This window comes from Sinohyriopsis cumingii, chromosome 3, assembly GCF_028554795.1.
Source record: "Sinohyriopsis cumingii isolate HCF-2022 chromosome 3, ASM2855479v2, whole genome shotgun sequence".
NCBI lineage: Eukaryota > Metazoa > Mollusca > Bivalvia > Unionida > Unionidae > Sinohyriopsis > Sinohyriopsis cumingii.
The window spans coordinates 927,646-951,447 of record NC_142963.1 but is presented as its reverse complement, the minus strand read 5'-3'; the positions used below and the strand labels follow the sequence as shown (position 1 = coordinate 951,447).

The 23,802-nt window shown below is 34.1% G+C and overlaps 1 protein-coding gene, 2 long non-coding RNA genes and 1 other non-coding gene across 8 annotated transcripts in view; 3 read left to right on the top strand and 1 right to left on the bottom strand.

Moving 5' to 3' along the window:
• Positions 1 to 23,802, top strand: part of LOC149802322 (radical S-adenosyl methionine domain-containing protein 1, mitochondrial-like) — a 149,205-nt gene that overhangs the window by 63,826 nt on the left and 61,577 nt on the right. For all 5 annotated transcript variants that reach the window (XM_089951537.1, XM_089951536.1, XM_089951535.1 and 2 more), the window contains 2 exons: positions 2,131 to 2,176; positions 5,185 to 5,246. In XM_089951537.1, coding sequence (XP_089807663.1) covers positions 2,131 to 2,176; positions 5,185 to 5,246 — 108 coding nt within the window. The remainder of the gene's footprint in view (positions 1 to 2,130; positions 2,177 to 5,184; positions 5,247 to 23,802) is intronic.
• LOC149802323 (uncharacterized) overlaps positions 1 to 23,802 on the bottom strand; it is a 91,182-nt gene that overhangs the window by 6,217 nt on the left and 61,163 nt on the right. The window lies entirely within an intron of this gene.
• On the top strand, positions 4,702 to 4,897 carry LOC149802325 (U2 spliceosomal RNA). The gene has a single exon (XR_016420386.1). It is a non-coding gene; the product is annotated as a U2 spliceosomal RNA (small nuclear RNA).
• Positions 12,165 to 20,483, top strand: LOC149802324 (uncharacterized). The gene is made up of 3 exons (XR_016420020.1): positions 12,165 to 14,838; positions 19,085 to 19,150; positions 20,070 to 20,483. It is a non-coding gene; the product is annotated as an uncharacterized LOC149802324 (long non-coding RNA).

Genomic DNA, 23,802 nt, shown 5'->3' with positions numbered 1-23,802 from the left:
GAACGAGTTCTCTCTCGATTTTATAGCACATAAAATATTCTTCTGTGAAAAATAATTACACAGCTATAACAATCGGACTTTACTCTTCAATTTTTCCACATATAATAAATGTCTGCTTAAAACGTAAAATGGTTAAAACTGCTGTTAAACGTAACACCACTACATTGCTTAACAATTCACAGGCATGCCTATGCGGATGCGGTCTGCTAGGTAACAGGTGTTCTATTTATAGCGTGCTGCACTTTGTCACTAAGCTCTATGAGGTAAAGGGTTAAAAGCTAACAATTCTCTATCAAATGAAATAAAATAAAATCATTAAGTTTAACTTCATGTCCAAGATTTACCTTCCAGTAAATAAATAAAGTGGACTTTTTTATGGTACTTTGTTCACAAAATAGGACCTAAGTAGAAAATAGGAAATATTTATTAAATGTAAGTCTTGTATAAAAAAACCTAACAAATATGTTTCTACATGTGAAACTGTTTTACAGTTATATCAGTGCATTGGTTGTGAACTTGACAGTTACTTGTGAACTTGACAAATACTCAGTGTGTTAGACACAGGTTAAAATCCTGCATGGGCAGAAAGTCCAACCATGCCATAAAGATAAGGAAAGAAAGGGATTCAAAAGATAATAATGATCTACAAGCTTTTCTGAGCTTACAAGTCACAATCAAGACCTGGTCTATCTCGTTGGACAACTAATTACTCTTGCTGGCCAGTCTTGTTCCTCCATCATGTCACACATAACAGCAAGATGTGCTGTAGTCAAGGAAGGAAATGCAAGTTTGAACAGTCTGATTCTTTATTAATTTTGATGGTAAATATCAGGAATTTGGTTAGAATAAAGTTTACCACACACACACATACCACATTCACACACACACACATACCACATTCACACACGCACACATACCACATTCACACACACATACCAAATTCACACACACACATACCATATTCACACACACACATACCACATACATGTGCCTATTCTCTGACTAATAGCTTATTTCCTACTAAAATAAATTTGTGCATTTGTTTGGCATGGTAAAAAAAAAATTGCATTACACTTCAACATGCTTTATGATCACAATATACAGAAAAGTGTACATGAGACCAATGCTGATACGGAGTTATATTCAACGAGGCAGATATACATGTATGTCATAAGGGAATCAGTCATTTAGTCATGAGATGAATAGATCTATATCTGACTTTTATCAGATAAAAGTGAAATGAATTTATTTTTGTACTTTCCTGTATTTCCTGCGGAATACTATTCATATAAGTCAACCATATAAGTTTTTGGAGCAGGAAAACAGTTGGCAAAAAAAAAGACCTTATATTTGGTGCTGCCTTTCTCTCTCACTAAAGCTTTTTTAGGTACTTTGGAGTTGTGTTTAAAATTTTTTAAACAAGTTTTTCAGACAGGTTCTTTTATTATCTGTTGGTTGCCTCTTTTGAAAATCAGCATGAGCCATCAGCCCCATCAGGCAGAATCCTAGATTGAACTCTGTAGTCATTATAAAAAAAAATAAAAAATTATACAATGTGTGGCAGAGAATGATGTATGGGAGGTAATTCTGTCTTAAAAGGAAAATGCATTCAATGATAATTTCTTCTTGGTGTCACTTTTGTTAAAAATAGGTCTCAAGGAAGGCTACACACATTACAATTAGAGGATGAAATTGTGACAGTTAATGAAAGAATGTTGCTGAAAAAGTTTATGCACAAACATGTGCTCCACATTTTTTAATCAGTTATCAAATATGGATCCATCAAAGGCAAACTTGGTTTCAAAGAGCACCCAATTTTCTGAAAGATATCTTTACTTCAGTCAGTGTAACTGTTTAAAATGCTTAAACAGTGGCTTGCTATGAAGTGAAAAGTTGAAACATTTGATGGGCATAAATACTGTTAATGTTACCTCTCACCCACCCAACAAGCCAGTATATATGGTGATTAACTGATCATTTTACTTGCATATTACAGTATAATTCTAGGGTAACCATAGTTTTATTGTTGTTTGTAAATTGTAATAACCTTAGCCGTCTAGATATATTTTTTCATTTTGATGCATTAAACTCTAAACTTGATTCCGCTTATCCAATGCAATTTCTTTCCAGGGATTTCAAGACAGCAGGGGTAAACAGAGTGTCAGTAGGTGTACAGGTAAAAAATATGTGCTCTTTTCCCCTACACTTTTGGCTTGTAAACCTAAGTCTAACTAGAGCCATTGCTAGAGCATTGCACCTGTTAAATTGTTTTAGTAACATTTTGTTGCTGCCTTTGTAATAATAATAATACACCACTCCTTTGATAACTCACACCTAGATAACTTCAAGAACCTGCTTATAATGTGGGGGCCAGCATGGATTCTATTTCTATTCTTGGAAATGCCAAATAAATTGACATTTTTTTGTTGAATGTGAAGAAATGCATGATCAAAATTGGTAAATGAAACCCTGATACATTTTATTATTGAAAACAGCAGTTAGTGTCCAAAAATTGGATCAACGTCATGAAATTCTCAACTTTTACAAGAAAATATCACTAATGCCTACTGGTGGCAATGCTGAAGGAATAAATAGCAATGAATGAAATTTTGTGAAGTTAATTTTTTTTTTCAGTAGTATATTTTTAGTCAGTTTCATTGTAATCATCATAAATGCAATATTCCCTCTTGTAGTCAGTGTGAAAAATTACTAATATTCTGTCACAGCTATATCACATACTTTTCTGTGAGTACCTGATTAACTTCAGTTTGTGGGTGTATTTTTTATATTGTTACACTCAATTAAAATCTGTTTGCTTTGTATTATCACATTAATTGTCTTTTGTATCAAATCTAATAAAGGGAATATAATTTTTAAATTGTTAAAAGACCTGGAAATACTACCTGTGTAAGAGCTAGCTGTCACAGTTTAGTTTCAGGTCAACTCATTTCAGTTGATCACTTGAACACGTTTTATAAATAATGTTGTGTAAGTAACAGTTAAACCTCTTTATTTATCCCTGTCATCATTAAAGTACCTGGTGAAATCAAAGCTTCATTTGATGGCTATGGAGAAGCGAGTTTCAAAGTTTGTTTTAAACTTAAAATTCCTGAATTGGCACTCAGAGATTTGCACATGAGTGAGCAGAAGTTTCACTGTTACTTGCAATGAAATATGGCATCAGTATTTCACAAATAAAACAATTTTTGAAAACAACGAGTCACAAAGTTGACTTTTTTTAATGACATGTCTTAACTTATTGAACAAAAAGAATCTTGTTTTGTTGCGCAAAAAGCAGTGATGTAATAAGCAATGATTTTTAGGTACACTTGATGCAAACATGTATGTGGCGAGTTGAAACTTACTGGAGTTGTTTTTCATGTTCTTTCAGAGATTGTTTTTCTTGAAAATAAACATAATTTATACCAAAAGCAAATAATTTCATTAGAAAAAGCTGTTTTTTGACAATTATTCCATTGAGGTTAAAATATGAGTATTCAGCCCTTAAACAGTGATGTTACCTCCATAGTCTTCTTGATGTCTAGCCAGGATGATACTTCATTATTCATATTTTAGAGGTCACTGTGTAGCTCTTGCCCTTACTTATAACATAATCTATGTGTTTGAATCCCATTAATAATTGCATAGATTGAAAAAGTGAAAACAGGGACAGATGTAATTAATGAATATGCATTATTAAAACATCAGTGCAATTAGTGATAGATACATTATTTATTTTGAAAAATAAAGCAAATATTTAATATCACTCAGTAAGAAAATGCATATTTTTGGACTTCAGGTAATGACAAAATGAATATTGCTATATTTTTTAAGTTCTTATGCTGCTATTATATGAGAAGATTCCTCTTCAACTGCAGGCTCTTTCATGATTCTTGTTGGGGTGTTCTTTGTTCAGGGTTTCAAACATTTTTTACTTTTCTGCTAGTTCTGTGGAAAACTTTATCACCAAGTCCAGTAGATGATGATTGTACTGTGTACATGTAACAAGATCTATTGATCCATATGAAAAGGAGTTTCTGGTTGGTGCTTGTCATGACTGCCAAGCCCCAGAAAACCCCTCTATATGTTTGTTTCTTTTTCGTCAGCTCAGTATGTAACTATATATATGAATATAATATCCTCTTTCTAAATGACGTTGATTGGTTGTTGTTTTTAATATAATTATTAGACAGTCATATGACTGAATACAAGGCACTGTTGATCTAAAGTTGATACAGAACCATGTTTATTTGTCCCCATTGGTGACCTTTTGTAATCAGGGGAGATTACAAGAAAGGTAGAACAGTTACATGTCTTTGACTGCAGTAGTACAAAGAATGTGAGAACAAACCTAATTATCATTCAGATTCTTTCACAATTTCTTGAATTTTTTTTAGCAGAAACTAATGAATAAAACGTTTAGTTTCCTTCTTTGATTTTTCTTGCTTTTATTTTGCATATTTATCATAATTTGTTGGTACCGTATATTGTGACATGGATATTTTTATACAATATATTGTGACATGATATTTTATGCAATATATTGTGACATGGATATTTTTATGCAATATATTGTGACATGATATTTTTATACAAAATATTGTGACATAGATATTTTTATACAATATATTGTGACATGGATATTTTTATACTATATATCCATTTTTTATACAAATATGATATAGCGAGAATTTTTGTGTTATTGCTTCTCAGCCTTTTGGCTAAGATCAGAGTGTAGTATTTATTCTTGTCAGCTTAATATATGATATTTCCCCCATTGGGAACTTTGATATTAAAGTGATTTTTGGAACTGGTAGAGACATATCTAAGGGGTTTGCTTCACTCTTGTCACATGTTGGCCTGGTATTGCAATACCTCCAGGATTGGCCTACTTCCTACAGGGAGTAACAAGATGCCTACCTCCAGGATTGGCCAACTTCCTACATAGAGTAACAGGATGCCTACCTCTGGGATTGGCCTACTTCCCACGTGGAGTAACAACACCTACCTCTGGGATTGGCCTATTTCCCACTGGTAGTAACAAGACAGAGGTTATTGATTATTATTGTTACTGTTGTTATTATTATTGAAGAGGTGTCTGCCATTCCATTCAGACCAGTGATAAGAATCCTTTATTGGTTATTGCTTGAAATGGAAGTTGTATGTAAATTGTTGATATTTCAGGCCTTGAATCCAAAACATCTGAATCTCCTGGGGAGAGAACACACAGTAGAACAAGCTATAAGGTCAGTACTACAGTCTTTTTTTCAGTCTCAGTATTTTGACCTCTGTAACTTGGAGCAGAATAAAGATTTTCTTAATTTTATTTCCACCATTATCATGCTAACTTTTATTGATGTCATTACAATCAAAGTGTCGTATCCCCATTGGGGATTTCAAGATGGCCCTGGAGTTTCTTGAATAAAAGGAATAAATAATACACAGACAGATTTACATTACAAAAATTATATGATGGTGTTGAAATTGTTTTCGAAATTGGCAGGTATGTTAGGAAGAAATAAGTATTTAAATAAAAATGGTGATTTTACATCCCAAATAGGTAAATTATCTGTTTTAAGCATAATGATGCAATAATAAATGCCTTTATTACATACCTATCAATTTTCCACCAAAGAATGTGCCAGAATTTTACCATCAAATCTCGAAAGTAGGAAAGTGATACTTCTTTTTCAGAGTCCATATTGCCATACACTCGGACAACTAGAACTACTTTTCTTTTCTTTAACAAATCTGTATCATCAAGTTGCAACACTTTGTTCAATCTTGCTATAAATAACTCAAAATAATGCTGTCCTTCCCATGCCAAGTCCCTATCAGAGCATCTCACAATGTCCCACCAGAAAAGATACCAAACACTAATCAGCAGAGCCTCTCAATAAACTTTCCTAGTTAAAGGTCACTGGCCATATTTAAAAAATTTCTGTTTACATTAGATTTGCATTACATGATTAAAAGTAGTTACACTCGCACAAAAAGAATAAAAATATTATCAAGTGTAAAGAAGAAATAATAATTGAATTACTCGAAATTGAAGTATATAGTGCTAGTACTTCTCCTTAGCTACGATTTCCCACCTATAGAGGACGCCAACCAGAAATGACATACATTGATCCCCACAAGACAAAGTACATGCTTCTTCTTATCAAAAATAAGACACAATTAACTCTGGATAGGGAACATTTAGATGATACTATTGAAACCTAATTTACTGTTCAGCCTTATATTGATGTGCGTGCATGACACGCTAGATTGTGTTGCTTTTATAACTGTTCCTTTGTTTCTATTTATTTTCAAAATTCCCATTATACAGGAAAAAAGGAATCAATGCTGGCTTCCCTCTCTCAGCTGACTTTAATAAAAATAAAGAACTCAACACATTTAAAGTAATCCAAAGGAACCACAGTTGGCTTGCAAATGTTGGTCGACTTAAAAGATACTAAAGTCAGTTTCTGGGGTTGGCTTGCTTTGTAATAAAATAACCTTTGTATTTGGTATCCTGTCAGTTAGTTTAAGCAAGGAGTTTATTCCTAACTGCCAGTTTGTTTATATGTACGGAGTTCATGGATACATTTTTTCCTTAATAAATTTCGCATTATAAAAAAAAAAGAAGGAATAAATGATAACAGTGCAAGGTAAGATTCTTTCCTTTTATTTTCAAATAAGTATTTGTTTATCAATTTTATTGTACCGTGCCGTGGGTGGGGGGTGGGGGGAGGGAACAAATTCAACACAAAACTAGTTCCTTATTTGTATGGAATAATGGAGCAAATATGATTTACAATATTGACTAGTAATGACAAGCTTTCAGTTTACGCACGCACACACTAAGACATTAACTTGAAAAATAAAACAAACAATAAAATTATCTGGTAAGAGCTTCATATTGCACAACTAAACACTGACAAAATGCTCGGGGTCAGTGTTTAATTTTTTAAATGACATCTTGAGAGAATCTTTGAAGCATTTCTTCTGACATCCAAAAGATTGCTTTCCCTCCTGCTCGCCATAGAAGATCTTTTTTGGTAGTCATTCATCTAACATCCTGGTTATGTGGCCTGTCCATCTCAACTGTGATTTCATCAGCAGAGTGTGGATGCTTGGAATGCCTGCCCATGTAAGAACCTCAGTGTCTGGGACCCTGTCCTGTCATTTTGTTTTCATCAGTTTCCTTAGGCAACCTAAGTGAAAATGATTTATTTTCTTGGCATCACATTTGTACACTATTCTGATTTCACAAGCATACAGTAGAGTCAGCAACACAGTGGTTTTGTAAGCCTTTAGTTTTAATGGTAGACCACACGTAGTCTGCCAAAGGTCACACTTGAGCAATTCTGGCATTGGTTTCATTATCATTGTGGATTGCAAGTGACAGTGTGCTGCTGAGATAGGTGAACTTGTCTACTGCCACAAGGGTTTGGTAATTTGCTGTGATGGTAGGCTCTATATAAGGCTTTCCTGGTGCCTTACTTCTGTGATGGTAGGCTCTGTATAAGGCTTTCCTGGTGCCTTACTTCTGTGATGGTAGGCTCTGTATAAGGCTTTCCTGGTGCCTTACTTCTGTGATGGTAGGCTCTATATAAGGCTTTCCTGGTGCCTTACTTCTGTGATGATAGGCTCTGTATAAGGCTTTCCTGATGCCTTACTTCTGTGATGGTAGGCTCTGTTTAAGGCTTTCCTGGTGCCTTACTTCTGTGATGATAGGTTCTGTATAAGGCTTTCCTGGTGCCTCTGTCTTGATAGTTATTGTAAGACTGAAATTGTCACAGTTTGAAAATGAATCATCCATACCGTGTTGCATGTCTTGATCCGATGTGGCATTGAGAGAACAGTCATCAGCAAATAGGAGATCATAAACAATCACTTCCTGTAACTTCTTCTTTGCCTGTAGTCTTCTCAGATGGAAGAGCTTGCACTCACTTTGGTGTGCAATGTCAATCCCAGTATCATAGTCACGGAAGACATCAGTAAAAATGGCAGATAACATCATGCTAAAGAGGGTTGGGATCAACATACAGCCCTGCTTGCCTCCATTGTGACTGGATATGGTTTAGGTGACACACTGTCATCCTCAGTGTGAACAAGGATGCCATCATGCTAAACCATTATAATAAATTTCTCTGGGCAACTTAATTTTGACATGACCTTCCAAAGGCTGACTTTGTCAATGACTTTTGTCAAGTTGATGAATGTCATGTACATGATGGAGTTCTCTTCTTAGCATTTCTCCAGGAGTTGACAAGCCACAAATGCCAGGCCTGTAGTCCTCATCCTTTTTTGAAGCCACTATGATTCTGGCAGGACCCCTTGATTGATGTAATGCTCAGTATGATTTAGCTGAACATTACTAAGTATTTTGCCGGCTGTTGACAGCAAGGGGATGCCCTATTGGTTGTCATAAATTTGTCTGTTGCTCTCTGCTTGTGCAAGTGGTGATAGATGCACTTTGCCAGTGAATGATGGATGCATGTCTGCAAATATGGTGGCAGTGAATGAAGCATATGTGTTATTAATTTTGAGATGGAAATGACCTAATGAAGTTGAACATTGATGATAAATGAAACATGTATGATGGTAAGTTCTAAGAAAAAAAGCAGTTCTAGACATTTTAGCAGCTGCTTTGCTCTCAGAGAGGCAATCTGTGAAACATTTGCTCTGTGATGGAAGTTTTTGATAAGTTGGGATCAACAAGAGAGAGAGATTGAGATAATGTGTATATGCGTGTGTGTGTGTAAATCGAGGACATTCATGAGATTACACACCAACATACAGAGAACACACCTCCAACAGAGGACGTTCTCAGCTGGAAAAAGGGTTAAATCTTGCTTCTACCAACTATTTTAGCCTTGAATAATGTAAAATCATGATTTGTAGGTTCTTGTTCGCGATTTTGGAGTGTATCTTTCCTTCAGAGCTGGCGATACACACCCAAAATCATGTCCTCAATTGCCCAGTATAAAACTTGTAGAGAGATCTCCACTATCAAATTACACATTTCAAAAAACGTATTATCTCCCATTAGATCCAAGCAAACAAATACCAAAAACTTAAATAAACTGTAAGAAAAGTTGGTGTGTATAACAATCCTTGATATTTTTATTAATATTTCATGCATGTGAGACAATATTGATGGGAAACTCACGATACATTTATGCTATACACGTCCAGTACATGGAAATAAATCTTTGACGTGTCATACTAGAGAAGTACATGAAACTGCTATTGGAAATAGGCATGAATTCCTTGTACCAAAATTGCATAATTAATTGACCCATCAGTAAAGTTGAAACATCCTATTTGCAGCCAGGTGTTACACATGTAAAGATGTTGAAAAGACGTCCTTGATGTGCAAAATTTATTTTCTGATTATTAAAAGAACTACATATGCCCCAATTTCATAATTTGCCAACTTAGTGTTCAAACAGGAGAAAACATGAATCTAGTGAAAGATTCCATTAAGATGACATTGAATTATTACAAACCGAATTTGGAAGTTACACGCATAGAACTTAAGTAAATATATAGAAAGATAAATATATTATATAGAGGTCAAACATTTATCATCAAGATGATCAGTCCCAAAGTGGATCATTTAATTATAGCAACGTACTTTTCATTATCGTGCTTTTAAGACCTGCAACTACACATGCAAGCAATCGTAAACTGTTGAATGCATTCAGTGTTCTTTTAAATGGATATACTTACTTCAGTTGGTGATTTGATGACTTTGATATACATATCTTGAATTGTGTTTGTATCCATAGTTTGGTTGTAAATGAAGTCTTATTAAAACAATACAAAAACTGTAAACACCAGGCATCAATCTATATTTTTTTCCCTAATTTAAAGAGATTTTTAAGAATAGCCAAAATGCTCCGGATGTTCTACTGGACCAACCTGTATTTATAACTTAAAAGAACATCAATAGCCGCATTAGACAGTAATATTCTTACTCCTATTGTCTTTTTTCAGTAATTTTCACAAAGAAGGTAACCTGAAGAAGAAAAAAAAACTGTTTAAAACTTCCGATCAGCGATACAAAACACCTTTACCAGTTACATTGAATTAGCTAATGTATAAACTAAGTGGTCTGGAAAGTGAACCATGCGAGTGTTGTACCATTAAAGTGTATTCTTTTTCATTCATGGAGCCAAAACAATAAAACAGGATAAACTTTTTGTAAATATACATTAGAAAATTAATCCTATCCACTATTTACATACATGTACTCTCATAGAACAGTTTGAACACTGTCCTTCACTTCTGGAATTATTGATCTTTAGAGCTATTTATGAGGTTTCAGTTCAGGTAATTTGTTGTTGTTTTTAGTATATCATTATTATTCTTGGTGTTGAGGTTGATATAAAACTGTACAGATCATAAAATAATAATGTTGTATGCATGATCAATTTACTCAGCAAAAGTGACTTGAAAAATACAGTCTCCCTGATTTACATGGTATGGTTAACACAAATATTCTTTCATATTTTCATCATAAAATCTGCACATGCCAGAGAGAGAGAGAGAGGATTTGTACACATATTATGCAACGAAGATATTACTCTTTTTTGTCAAAAAATGAATAGTCATTGCTAGTAAGGCCAGTTTCTTGCTATAAACGTTCAAATCCATCCAAATAGCATGATCTCCAGAGCGGTGGATTAGTCTGAAGTGTGTTATGTCGTACTCAGAGTCTAATTGCAGGACAATCTGTCAATCAATAAATTGATCACAGTTAATAACAGTAAGATATATATTCAAATAACAATATAATTGCCCTAAAGAACAGTTGTAGATGAAACCCTTATGGAGGTCACAGTTACTTAATACTAGTATGTATTATGAAGCATCCGTATCTTACACGGTATTTCATTTTATTCATTTCCTATGACAAAGTCATATAGTTTTCATAGATGAGACTCCTATCCAAATCCAGGCGTGTTATAATACAGGTCGAGCAAAACTACTTTTTCAATATCGTAAAAGTATCAGTTTTCTGTATCTTTGTCTAACATAGCCGTGGATTATTTTCCCATAATTAAATGTTTACTTCAAAATTGTATTTGTATAACTTTTTTAATTATAAAAATTCCTGATATTCATGCAGAATGTTGGTGTCAGATCATGTCAGCTACACCACAGTGGTTACATTATATTTTGGGATTTCACTAAAAACAAAAGAATAAAAACAAAGTTGCAAATTGACCAGCTGTATAGAACACGGACAGCAAGACCTTTGAGAAAATAAATGCATTATTATTATTACACTACTAAGTTCAAAAGCTGACATCCTTTTTATTGCCAGTACAGTGATATTGTGAACGCACTATATAGCTGGCATTTATTCCACTCATGGTCATTACATAATTGTGAACAAAAATCCCAGTTTAGATATGTTCTGACAAGATTCTTTTGTATGTAGAGATAGAACAAATAGTTTGAAACATAAAATAGTATAACATAGTTCATATAATATATTTTTCTCATATCATTTTGTTTTGAAGAAGAAAAAAAACATTAATTATTGTCATAGAAGCTCCAATTTCAAATTTAAATTTAAATTTGGGGTAATAAAACAGTATGCCTGGAGAAGAGATTCGTTTTAGTTGAATATAGTCTTTGTCTCTGCAGTCTGTTTCAACACGTGTCTTCATTATCTTTGTTTAAAAATCGCATAACTGTATTAGTTAAGCATCTTTGACCCCATTGCAAAGATGCTGAATCGGTAGTTAGAACAAGACAGAAAACAGGAAGCAGCGCATTGTGCAGTTGGATCCATGCCAAGTTGAAAGGAAAGGTAGGCATTTATTTTAGTTTTAAACTATTTAAAATTGAACTGCTTTTTGTATACGTTTGACAAACATGCTGTTGCATCATTTCATGTATTTAAATATATAGTGAAACTCCTCAAAACCGAACCTTCTGTAAACTTTTACCAGAATCCCCTAAAAATCTGACCTTCATGGAGGGGGTCCCAAAATTTCCTTCTTTAATATCCCCCACCCACAATAAATCAAATCCTCTCTAATATTAAAAAAGAAACAAAGTTCAGTCCTAAATTTCAATTTTATCCCTATTTTTTCTAATTAATATTTTGTACAGATTAAATGCATGGGATTTATTAATCGCGAATGTTTAATTTAATTTTAATTTTATTTTATAAGGACAAATTGTTTAGTGTATCCTTTATGCAAACAAAATGCATCAAGCACACCTGTATAATTAATTAATTACACTTTAATAGTATATCTACAAATGTTTAATTATTAAACATTCATCTTGAAAGCTGACTCTTTTTGATGAATAACTTAAAATTACCCCATAGTCGGCACTGATCTGTCAAGTGTTGTTCTAACCATGTGTGCCCTTGGCAGATTTTATCATCGATAAGCCTACTACAATAATTGCTAACTGTAAACAATCAGGGCCAGTGAGTGTCACAAATTTTGCAGCTAAACTACATTTCCCAATTTGAGTTTTGGTTTTATGAAGTTATACTAGTGTAAAATTAAATTGAAATTTATTTTGATTGTCAAGAAAAAGGGTTTTGGTTTACTGGACAAAAAATAATCCTCTAAAGTTTAATCTGCGCTGGTTGTGAATTTATAAAGGCTATAAGTGTCTGCTTTTTTGCTTTATATTTAATGTTAAAACTTATTACGAGTGAATGACGAGAGAAAAAGGCACCCACTTGCCCATTTAAACTTTGAAAAAGGCCTCAAACCACCATTCTTTTTTATGACATGAAACAAATATGCCTTGTAGACAAATTAAGGTCTGTAACACAATGTTTTCATCCTTATTCGATTCTTGTTGTAATTGCATTACTGCTTGAAGTACAAAAAATGTGATATATTCTCTCCATAAATGTTCACCTTCATTTCTTCTGCTCACAAATACATTATACATTCTTACAAAATGATTCCATCTTTCACTGGTAGCTTGTTTCTTTCCAGTAAACTCCATATATTTTTGTAGGCCATTATGCATTCAGGTATTTATCATGTATCTTTGATGGTAATTTTAATATGTAATTTTTCCAGTTGGGAGATCTGCGAAGAGCAGCACATATAGGATTTTCGAAAAATCACCTCATGAGCGATGTTGTTAAAGTATTGTACTGATGTTTGCATCATTGGCTTGTTCTCTAGTGGCACATTTGGTATTTTGGCAACTGAATCTCTAATGTCTTCATAAAGTTTATGGTTGCCTTTTGTGATTATACAAAAAGCTTCTCCAATTTCACCATCTTCTTTGACTTAAGTCATCACCACTGGCAAGATTGTAATTGTATTTGCAGTTGCTTTTGTTGCTTTATTGATATCCTTGGTGCTATCTAATGAATTGGACCTGGTTTTACTTTGGGTCCAGTTAGCGCAGCCACCTGTCCCACAGTTGCTCTTGTGGCCTTAATATCCTCAGCACATTTGCGAATTTCCTTTGTTGGTTGAATCAGCAATGCAAATGCTTGTTAAAACCTACTGTGAGTTCGGCTGACTAAGGCTATTCCAATCACACAGTTCAAACTCCTTCAGATAATGAGTTCAATGCACTAACTGCTGTGCCACCACGACTTGAAATAAAATGTAAACACACAACAAAAATATATCTTAAAAAGTAATAAACCAGTGTTAATTTTTCTTTCAGTCTTAAGAAAGCTACCATGGGCAGTATATTGTGTTAGAGAGCGTGGAAAACACTCATGTCCCAAAACCCCATGACATCAGTGATGCAAGTGGCCACACTAACAACATTAATAAACAATGCAAGGATATCCTTACTGATGAAATGTCTAAAATTGGAAACATAAAAGAGAATGTGGATTAAAAGTAGACACCGACTGTATCTGTAATAATATAGGACAAAACGAAGCTATGAAAACTGATGCTGAAAACAACAACCCAGTTGATGTAACCAGGAATGACATGGACTTTTGACACCTAGAAAAAAAATACCACAAGGCTTACTATGGCCAAAAACGACACGGATAATGCAAACAGTGAAGAAAATGACCATGTAGGTTCTACAGATGAGATTGCTGTTTCATCCTCAGATGAAAAAGATTCATATCAGTATTATAACTCTGAAAATGAGTACAAGCCATCGAAAATGAGTACAAGTCATCGAAAAAAAGTGAAGCTTCCGATGAGTCTGATTTAGAACAAACTGATTCACATTTTGAGGGTTCAGAGAAAGAGAAATCCAATAATAATGAAACAGAATCAGAGATTGACAATTGTCTGCAGTGTTCAGAGGTTACAATGCTCCAAATGAATGCAAACCCCCCAAAACAGCACTGTAAATGAAATGTCAGACTTGCAGGCAAATAAAAAACATGCTGAAGTTGCAAGCTGCAACAGTTTCTCATCAATTCATGTGATGACCATTTAAATGAAGCAGGAGTTCACAGATAGGATAAAAAACCCTACTGCTTGCACTGCGAGAAAGCTTATTCAAAGTTAACGAGTCATCTTACAACTATGCACACAAATTAGTCCAAGGTAGCCTTATATATAGGTGAGACATGGCAAGAAGAAAACAGCTATGCTTTGTAAACTTAAGAAATCTTGGCAATCACATCCATAATTATGCAGTTCTAAGAAGAGGACAAGGCAGTCTTTTGGTTTCGTGCCAACCATCCACGAATGCTTCACCTCATTCATATGCCAAGTATGAGCTGTGGAAAAGTACTGTATATACTCATGTATAAGCCCGTTCGCATATAAGCTGACCCCCAAACTGAACTGGTATAAACTCTAAAAAGTGCAAGACCCGCATAGAAGCCGATCCACAACTCCGAGACATCTCAAGATGTACAAGGTAGGTTCTAAATGCATTTATTTAGGCAAACTTATATTTTAAAAAGAATACATGTATACTTATCTCGAGGTTGACATGCATGATTATTAAAAAGAAATGGTATAAACTTGTTTGAAAAGTACTTTATTTAATTTTCTGTTTTCTTATTGTTTCTGCCTAATTTAAATTTGTGTATAATTTGATCAAATGATGACAAGAATTTTGCAATCGCGAGTTGCTTTACACTACCTCTCCCTTTTGACTCAATTGTTTGTTTATGCATTATTGCATTGGACATTTTATATCAGTGCACCAGTAATTACATTTTTACTTTGCTTTGAAATTGTAAATACCTAACTCATTAAAATGTAATCCCAGTATTACAACACATTGAACAACAATACAGTTCGATTCATTGCTCACAATTAGGCTACTGAATGTATTTATATAATGGCGCCACCGCATGTACTTTGTAGGTTTGATTACGCGCTGAATTAGTACATCCCTTGGAGTCAAATCATGGACACCATTGCACTAAACTTTAATGATATCTCCAAAATACAGTAATGAAGTTTCAGAAATAATCCTTCAAAAATTATGCTAATACCATAAAAGCTGAGTTGTAGTTTGCTTTGATTAAGCGACCTTACACCATACCTGTCAGTTTTCATGCTGGCTGTGAAGGTTAAAACCTCCTTATTTTGGGGGCACTCCACACCTACCTCCCGATTTTGTATTTTCCGATTTTTGCAGAGAACTCCTGAATATTACATGTCTTCGATTTTCATTTCTTCTAAACAAAAAAATTCCTACGTGTTCTGTTGCATCACCTGTGAATTATTGTTGTGACAAAATAATTACTTTACTAGAAAGAATTCACTTCACTAAATAGAATGTTAAGTTTAAAAGTTACTCACATAAATTAATGATTTTTTTTGTACCTCTACAACAATAAAAAAAATTAAAAAATAAACCAGAACAAAAAAATAACACAATAGTGTAGAACGTGATTTCTTTGCATTACGATAGAAGGTCAGTCATTTTCACAGAATAGTTGCATCAATAAAGATTAACTTCTGATTAGTCGTGTTGGCTTTCTTGCTTATTTATTTAAGAGTGATCTTTAGTTATTGTACAGTTTGACCACAGCTGACCAGAATATGAAAATAGGGAATGTCCTTTGGGAAAAATGGCATGCCACAAGGAGAAACGGTGAGTCTTCTTGCGAATTTCATGCTTATTGGACCAGGAAGATTGATCAATATTTAGTGAAAACAAGTGTTTAAAAGAGCCACGAAAAACCTTCCGATTTTAGGTCCCAATCTCTATTTTTTTTATTCAGTCTCTCTGTTTGGCTTTTGAAAAGTTTGTAGGTATGCCTTACACCCCGTTTTACAAAACTATGGTCATCGTGCTAATATTAAGGAATAAAAGGCAATTACACATCAATTTACTGGTATAGTTGCCTGTCAAAATTTCCTCTTAACACAAGCCAGTTTCAGGGTTTTAATGATTAACTGGTTTGTACTGCTGTCGCAAAACAAAGACAAATTAGCTGACTATCAGAATAGGAACTCCGAAACATCAGGCTTTACATTGTGTGGAAAGTTATGATGTTTGTTCAGCCAAAACACGAAACTAAAATTGATGTTGATCTTAGTTGATCTATATGAGAATTTTAGCCTTTATTATTACCACTCTTCATGAACATGTAAATTATGCTGGTTATATGCCTTATACAATTAAACCATCATATCTTTTTAAAAATATTACCTCCATTTGTAGGATCGCTTATATTATTGAAAAGGAGAATCTGGTGAGCGCGTGATTCAACGTAAATGAAACAGCTGTTAAGGACTAGCTGAAATGTTATCTGGAAGAATGCAGTTTGGTTGAAACAATAAAGCAAAATATACATCTAATATGTTTGGGAATAAATAAGGATTTAAGTGATGCTATGCACGCTTTGCACTGTGTAAGTACTGTACATTATATAGTTCAGCCTGGTCTCCTGGGTAAACTCAACTGGCTCGTGAATTGTCAAGTCTGTATTTACCTTTATTTAATTTTTGCGTTGAAGAAATCAGAAATTATGCACATGCAAAATAATAACAAAATCAGTCATAGTACTTTATAACAGTTTAATAATTGTTGGGTCACCGAAAGTTTTTTTTTTACATGCCTATGTCTTAGGACACAGAAAACAATATTGTTTCCTGTCCAGAGATTTACAACCATTACAGTATACAACAAAAAGACCAAAAACTGTCAGTTTTAGACATTGGCCCGTGGATAAGCCGACCTACCTTCTTCCAGGCACTAAAGTCTTGTCAAAGGGTACTTTCAAAAAGTCAGATGTTGTTACCTACTTCCCCGGAAGCAAATGCATATCTAAGAGAAGTTCTTGAACCATGAGGAGCAATGATGTATCGCGAGTTTGCAAAAGTAACAGCTTAATTTTGCAGCTAGTGAGAAAGGAAACCTTTAGAGTAGGACATGACAAAGATGCCTACATCAGATTCAAAATGAGAGAATTGGGCAGGATGAGAACTGACCTATACAATATTTATTTTAAAGAATTTATTGAACCCTCTAAATTTAAAGATGTTGTTGAAGCAGCACAAAAGTTGTCACAGTTCAGTGAAGTGACATTTAGGACACACATTAAAGAAATGTGCAAAGGTCATGAAAGGAAATGCTTTAAAATGTGGTTATGTGGAGACTACGACATGCTCAGATGCCTTTAGCACACTTTATGAGCTGAAATGGATGGATGAAGTCTCAACTCGTGCACTACATACATTGCAACTTAAGAAACGAAACACAGCTATTATTCTGCCCCTTGGGAACAACATGAAGGTTCTAATAAAAGACCTCCAAGATCAGACCTCGAAACATCGAATTATTCTGGTGGGTGAAACTGCATCCATGGAAGAAAGGAAAGCAGCACGATCAGCATTAAACGAGATAACCCTGACCTAAACCATCTTCATCAATCGGCGAAGACAGGGACATGTATAAAACATGTAAGTAAGCCAGTACAGTAAAAAGCATGCAGAAGCACAAGGAGAAATCGGAGAAATGTTTCCACAATAGAAAAAGGTTTGTGTAAGCTGTTTACACGCCTTTAAATCAAAAATGGAAAAGGGGCAGCACTGTTCCTGTTCTGCTAACAAGCTTGGTTTGGGAATTGATAGACTTGCTGATTGAAAACAGAGCTAAAGCTGGAATGGATCCCAAAAATTGATCTCTAATTGCAAAGCCAAACTAGGAATCTATGAGTCATATTAGAGGGTCTGATTGGTAATGAAAATTTTCTTCCCATTGTGGCACTGTCCATCTAGAGCACATCTGGTCCACAAAACTGTACAAACATGTGGCAACAGTGTCCCAGGTATTGAATCTTCAAGAGCAAGAGATGGACTGGTTGCACAACTTTTGTGTCCATAGGCAATACTACAGACTACCAGAGGGAACTCTGCCAAACTTTCAAAGCTGCTCCTCACTATCGAGAATGGGACTGTAGCCAGTAATGGAGGGAAGAGACTGAAGGATATTGACATCCATCCTGACAAAGGTTTGTATACTGTGGTTTATTTTTTGCCATGTTCATGGAAATATGCATGGCATTCATTTGCAACTTAAAAAGAACTATAAAACCGTTGGTGACTGACATCTTTACAAGTGGCAAATGAAAATAATGTGCACTGTACTTAAATATTTTATACAATTTAACTTTCCATATGTTGGGGCAATATAATGACACAGTTCTCTTCCTAAAGTTGAAACAAAATTACTTTATGAGGTGATTTATGTGGTGTTATCCATCTTCAGGAATTAAAAATATATTTTCTCCTTGTAGTTAAATTGTGAAAAATCTTGTTTTGTCATTTGTCAAAACACTCGCTTATTCGGAATTATTACTGAATTTGTACTTTTCAGAACTATGTTGGCTATGGTATGAGACATAATAGCATTTAGCTGCTATTAAATATTGAAAGAATTTGTCCTTTTTCATATTTATATTTAATAATAATGAATATAAATGAAGTTCCACCTGTTCATGATATATTGTACCAAGAAAATAGAGGAATTAGATTTTCCAACATGGCAGCAGGTAGTCAAATAAATAATTCGTTTGTCGCAGTTTATTACTGACTTTGATTTAAGTAGACTAAAGAATAATGTGTTCGGTCAGATTCCTGTTACCCCTAAAATCATCGCATTCGATTTGAATTTGTCCTTATTTGTGTCATTCTGATTGCAGAAGTACAGCATGATGATGACAGCACAGAAAGTGACAATGAATCAGATGATAAGAATACAGTCATGGGTAAATCTTTAGCATTATTCATTAGCAGTTTACATAAAACCAGACAAACAATTTAAAGTTTCACATGGTGTGGTTTTGGTTTGGCCTGTTGCCATGATGCAAAGAGCGCCCATCCATCTGTCTCATCCTGACATTATAAGGAAAATTAGTCTTTCTTCTTGATGTTGCTATTATTTATAATATGTCATTGAGTCGATGTGACGTCAGAAACAATTATTATGATGTCGAAAAATAGGACATAAGCGCAGTTCAGAATGACCAGGGCTTCTTTCCTAGCATTAAGAGGAAGGCCGATGACGTTCCGATTGAGGATATGATATTAATGGTTAGTTAGCGGAAACTAAGTATGTTTAATAACATTGTTTAATGCATAACCTCATAGAGTTACGATTCTATGGTCCTCAGCTAATTAAAGAAAAGAATGAAAACCAACAAATTTGGTAAAATGCAGCAAATAATTTATTTCCCTAAAATATCAAGTGAAAAATTAAAAATAACTTAGAATGTAGTGAATGAAGTCCAGAATTGTCCTGAACATTCTATCACAAGTCCAAAAGATCAGGTATTCCATATGAGTCCAGTGGTGATCCGAATGAAGTCCACTCTCTTGTACTGATGTGCCAGTAATCTGGCAAATGATTTATTTTTTAAATTGACGACACTAAAAAAGACAAGTGTCTTTTGGTACATTAATGTCACTGTCAGAGAGGCTAGAATACAATTTTTTATATTGCAGTTGATGCGTCATAGCAGATCAAGCAGTTTACAGAAAATATGGAAAATGCATGACTAAAAATATTAGATGTGAGTAGGGAACATATTTTTACTTGTTGCCTCTCTGTTCACATAAACATTGTTTTAGACATCTGCTATATATTTTTAATTACTTATATCGTCAAACTTCTCATCTACATTTCAGATGACAGCAAATATCAGCCCTTGGAGAGAGAGAGAGGAGAGAGAGGGAGGGATGGGGAGAGAGAGTGAAAACCTTAAAGTGGCTGTGCCCACAGAATGTAGCCTCACTAAGCGAACAACTAAATAGATGACCTTGGACCAAAGAAGAGATTGCAGTGGTAATGAAACAACTTGGCAAGCAAATTCTTAGAAAGACACTTCCAGGAAAGAAAGAAAATGAAAAATGTTTGAGAGCTGAGTCAAAAGTATGACACAGGAACTGGAGAAATGTCAAATACTTGTGCAGAAATAAAATGCAGAGTTTGAACTATATTGTATATTTAATTGTAATTTTCTTTTCTTTCAAATATATTGTGTAGTATTTTATGACTTTCACACTACTGTATTAAATAAATGTGCCACTTGCAATAACTTTTTAGAATTGTAGAGTCAGTAAGTGATTTCTTCACTGGCGTATCAAATGTATCACTCCACTTGAATCTTGGTAATAATCAGATGAGTATGACATTTAATGTAAATATTAGATAATTTATTTATTTTATATATCTATTTTCCAACTTCTAACCACTACAACTGCAAGCAGGTCAAAACCTACCAAAGTCAAAATGTACTTAACTCAAAACATACCAAAGTCATAACGTGCCTTAATCAAAGCAAGTCCCAGCACGTTGAGGTTTGAAGATTACTGTTTTGTTTTATATGCTGAAAGTTCCGTATATCTGTAGATACCACTTATTAGTTGTGAATAGGCATGGCTGGTTCTAGGTTAAGTTTCCTTGATCATTGTAGGAAAGGTACCATGAATAATGTAACTCAGTCTTGGCCTTTGATATTTCCTTCGATGTTGAGAGCCCTTTATATAATTTAATTAGGTATAACTCATCACTGCACTCAAAGAGGTGTAATTTGCATATAAAAGTTATCTATAAAGGATGAGAAATCAACAAGCCAAAATTAGATGATAGATAGGTAGATGATAGATAGATAAATATATGGATAGATAGATAGGGAAAATGAGATAACTTTGGAAATATTACTTGTGAATTATATATATGTGATTTGGTTAATGTTACAGTTAACTGCTCATGATAAAAAAAATGCCGATAAGTGAGAAAACTGAGAAAGCGCCAGAAATGAAATTCTATTTAGATGGGATTTCGCGGGTGTGTTAGGATATATATCCAGGTTACTTACCAGTAAGCACTAAATCTGATTAATGAAAAAATTTCATTTGATAGGGCTACTATGCAAACAGCTGCAAGAACTATGGCCAGTGAGCTAATTTTAATGATAATCAGATTTCCGGCTAAAATATGAATGAGGTGAAAGTTGTGATATTGACAATATCATGAAATCTGTTCTAATAATCAAAAGTTGCCGAATGGTTATTTGTGTTTATGTGGATCATTGCAGGCGTGTAGTCACATATCTCCTGTTCATTTTGTTGCTAAACACAACTGATTAATGTAAATGTTTATGTGGATTTCCAAGCAGCTTTTTATTTTATATCACTCTTTAAAACAGCTAGCATTTAACAGAAAGAAATGTAAAAGAAAAATATCATTGATGATTCTAGCTGATCAGCTGCATAAATCATCGGTACAAAGCCAAATTGGCCAAAACAAAATTAATTTGGTGGGTGAAATGCACAAAATATTATGTTATAATTAATATTGTAATGCAGAAATCAGTTAAATTTTGGATTGGTAATATTTTAACTGTACAAGTACATTTTAACTTGGGTAAGTTTTGTCATTTAGATGATTGTTTTGACTTGGGTACATTTCGGTCAAGTTACGCTTGGTATTCTTTGACTGTAAATTCTACATCTCACAAAACACAATAGATTCGTTACATGCACATTGTTACAATTAAATGTTCCAGTAAATTAAACAATACAACTTTTTGAAAGCAAAATTGTGGTGAATAGGTCAAAATTTATTGCCTGTATAATCATTGCCGAGATGTTTCGACTGTTTCGCAAGAATTCAAAGGTGTACATTCAACAGTTTTCAGACATCAAGGCTTTTCATTTGAAAACAGGTAATGGAAATAGGGTTGATATTTTTCAACAGTTGCAAGAAGTTGTAGTATTCAGGCAAATAAATGTTCTTTTAAATAGGTGTATATGCAGTAGATATATATATGCAATATGTTTCCTACAAATTTCAGACAATTGCCAGGATTTCTGATATCAAAGAGTTCAGTTTCCCAGATTATGTTGCATTAAAACATTTATCCAAAAATATTTTTAAATAAACATCTAGTAAGTTTATAAATACATTTGTGTATAAATCATCTTTCCAACTTGTGGAAATGAAACCTATTTTGAAATTTTTTGTGTAAATTCGTACAGCGGATCATCATCATTCCTAATCCCATATTGACACAGTTGGTGTTTCTCATGTTATTGGTACAACAGAACTGCCAACTCTTACGAATTTGTTGTAAGTCTTAAAAAAAATTACCCTTAAAATATGGACTTATGGCATACTGTCAAAAACTATGGAAAAATGATGGTTGCCGAAAAGTCCAGATAATTGGTTCATCCGTGTTTTATTTGGATCCAGGTTTCATCTTAGAATTAGTAAAATTAAGTAAGGGAACTAGACTAATTTTACAAGAGCACCCTAGATGCTTTAAACTGCACCTATTTGTTCATGTGAAGCATCTGCATGATCAAACTGTTGATTATAGAATTTTTAAAAATGGTGTCCAGAAAGAGATGCATGTTTAAGGGGAAAATAAGCTTCTAGAAAAGTGTTACTAATCAACACAGAAGAATAAAAAGGAGTACTCAGATTCTTGTGAATAAAAGCTGGAAAGGAAACAATTACGAAAATTGGACATCACCTGCCAATTTGAGTATGTCTCGTGGCAGGAGATATGATTGCCATCATAAGGTGAAATGGAAAAGAATTTCTAAGAATTATGTCAAGTTGAGAGATAGCAACAAGCCATTGAGCTGCATAGGGTTTGGAACTAGAGTTTGTGCAACTGTACTAGTGGTAAATAAAGTCCACGCATACTTTACAAACGTTTCAGTTGAACATAATATTTATCATCGATGTGTCCAACTTTTAATTACATTTTCCAGCTTTACAATAGCAGTTATTGATATTTTGTTCCACCTTACTGAAAACTGGTCAATCTTATGGAAAAAATCAACTGCCTTACTGAGACGGACTCGTCAGGGTTGGCAGGTCTGGTGCAAATATAAAAATATAGTTGTTTTTTTTCTTTTGCACTTGTCCCTTTTTGTTGCTTTTCATATATATGTGTGTGGGTGTGTTTTGGAATTTTAACATAGCTTTAACAATTTTCCAGTCATATTGCTATGATGTCTGCAGTGTGACAGTTTATAGTGATGTCTAGCACTGCTGCATCATGCTGCAGATATATAGCATGATGTCCCACCCAGTCACATTATCCTGACACCAGGCCGACCAGTCCTAACACTAACCTCTTAATGCTGAGCGCCAAGCGAGGCAGCTGTTAGTACCATTTTTGTAAGTCTTTTTTATGACACAGTCGGGATTTGAACCCACAACCTCCCGCATCTGAGGCAGACACTCTAACCACTAGGCCACCGGAGTGGTCTCTCATATATATATAAACCTGAAATAAGTAAGATATTTGTATTGCTAAGTGTCTCAAGTTGTTGTTACCAACTAAAACTGCATTATTTGCCAAATAAATGTTTCAGAATATTTAATAGAAAAGGTGATTATACA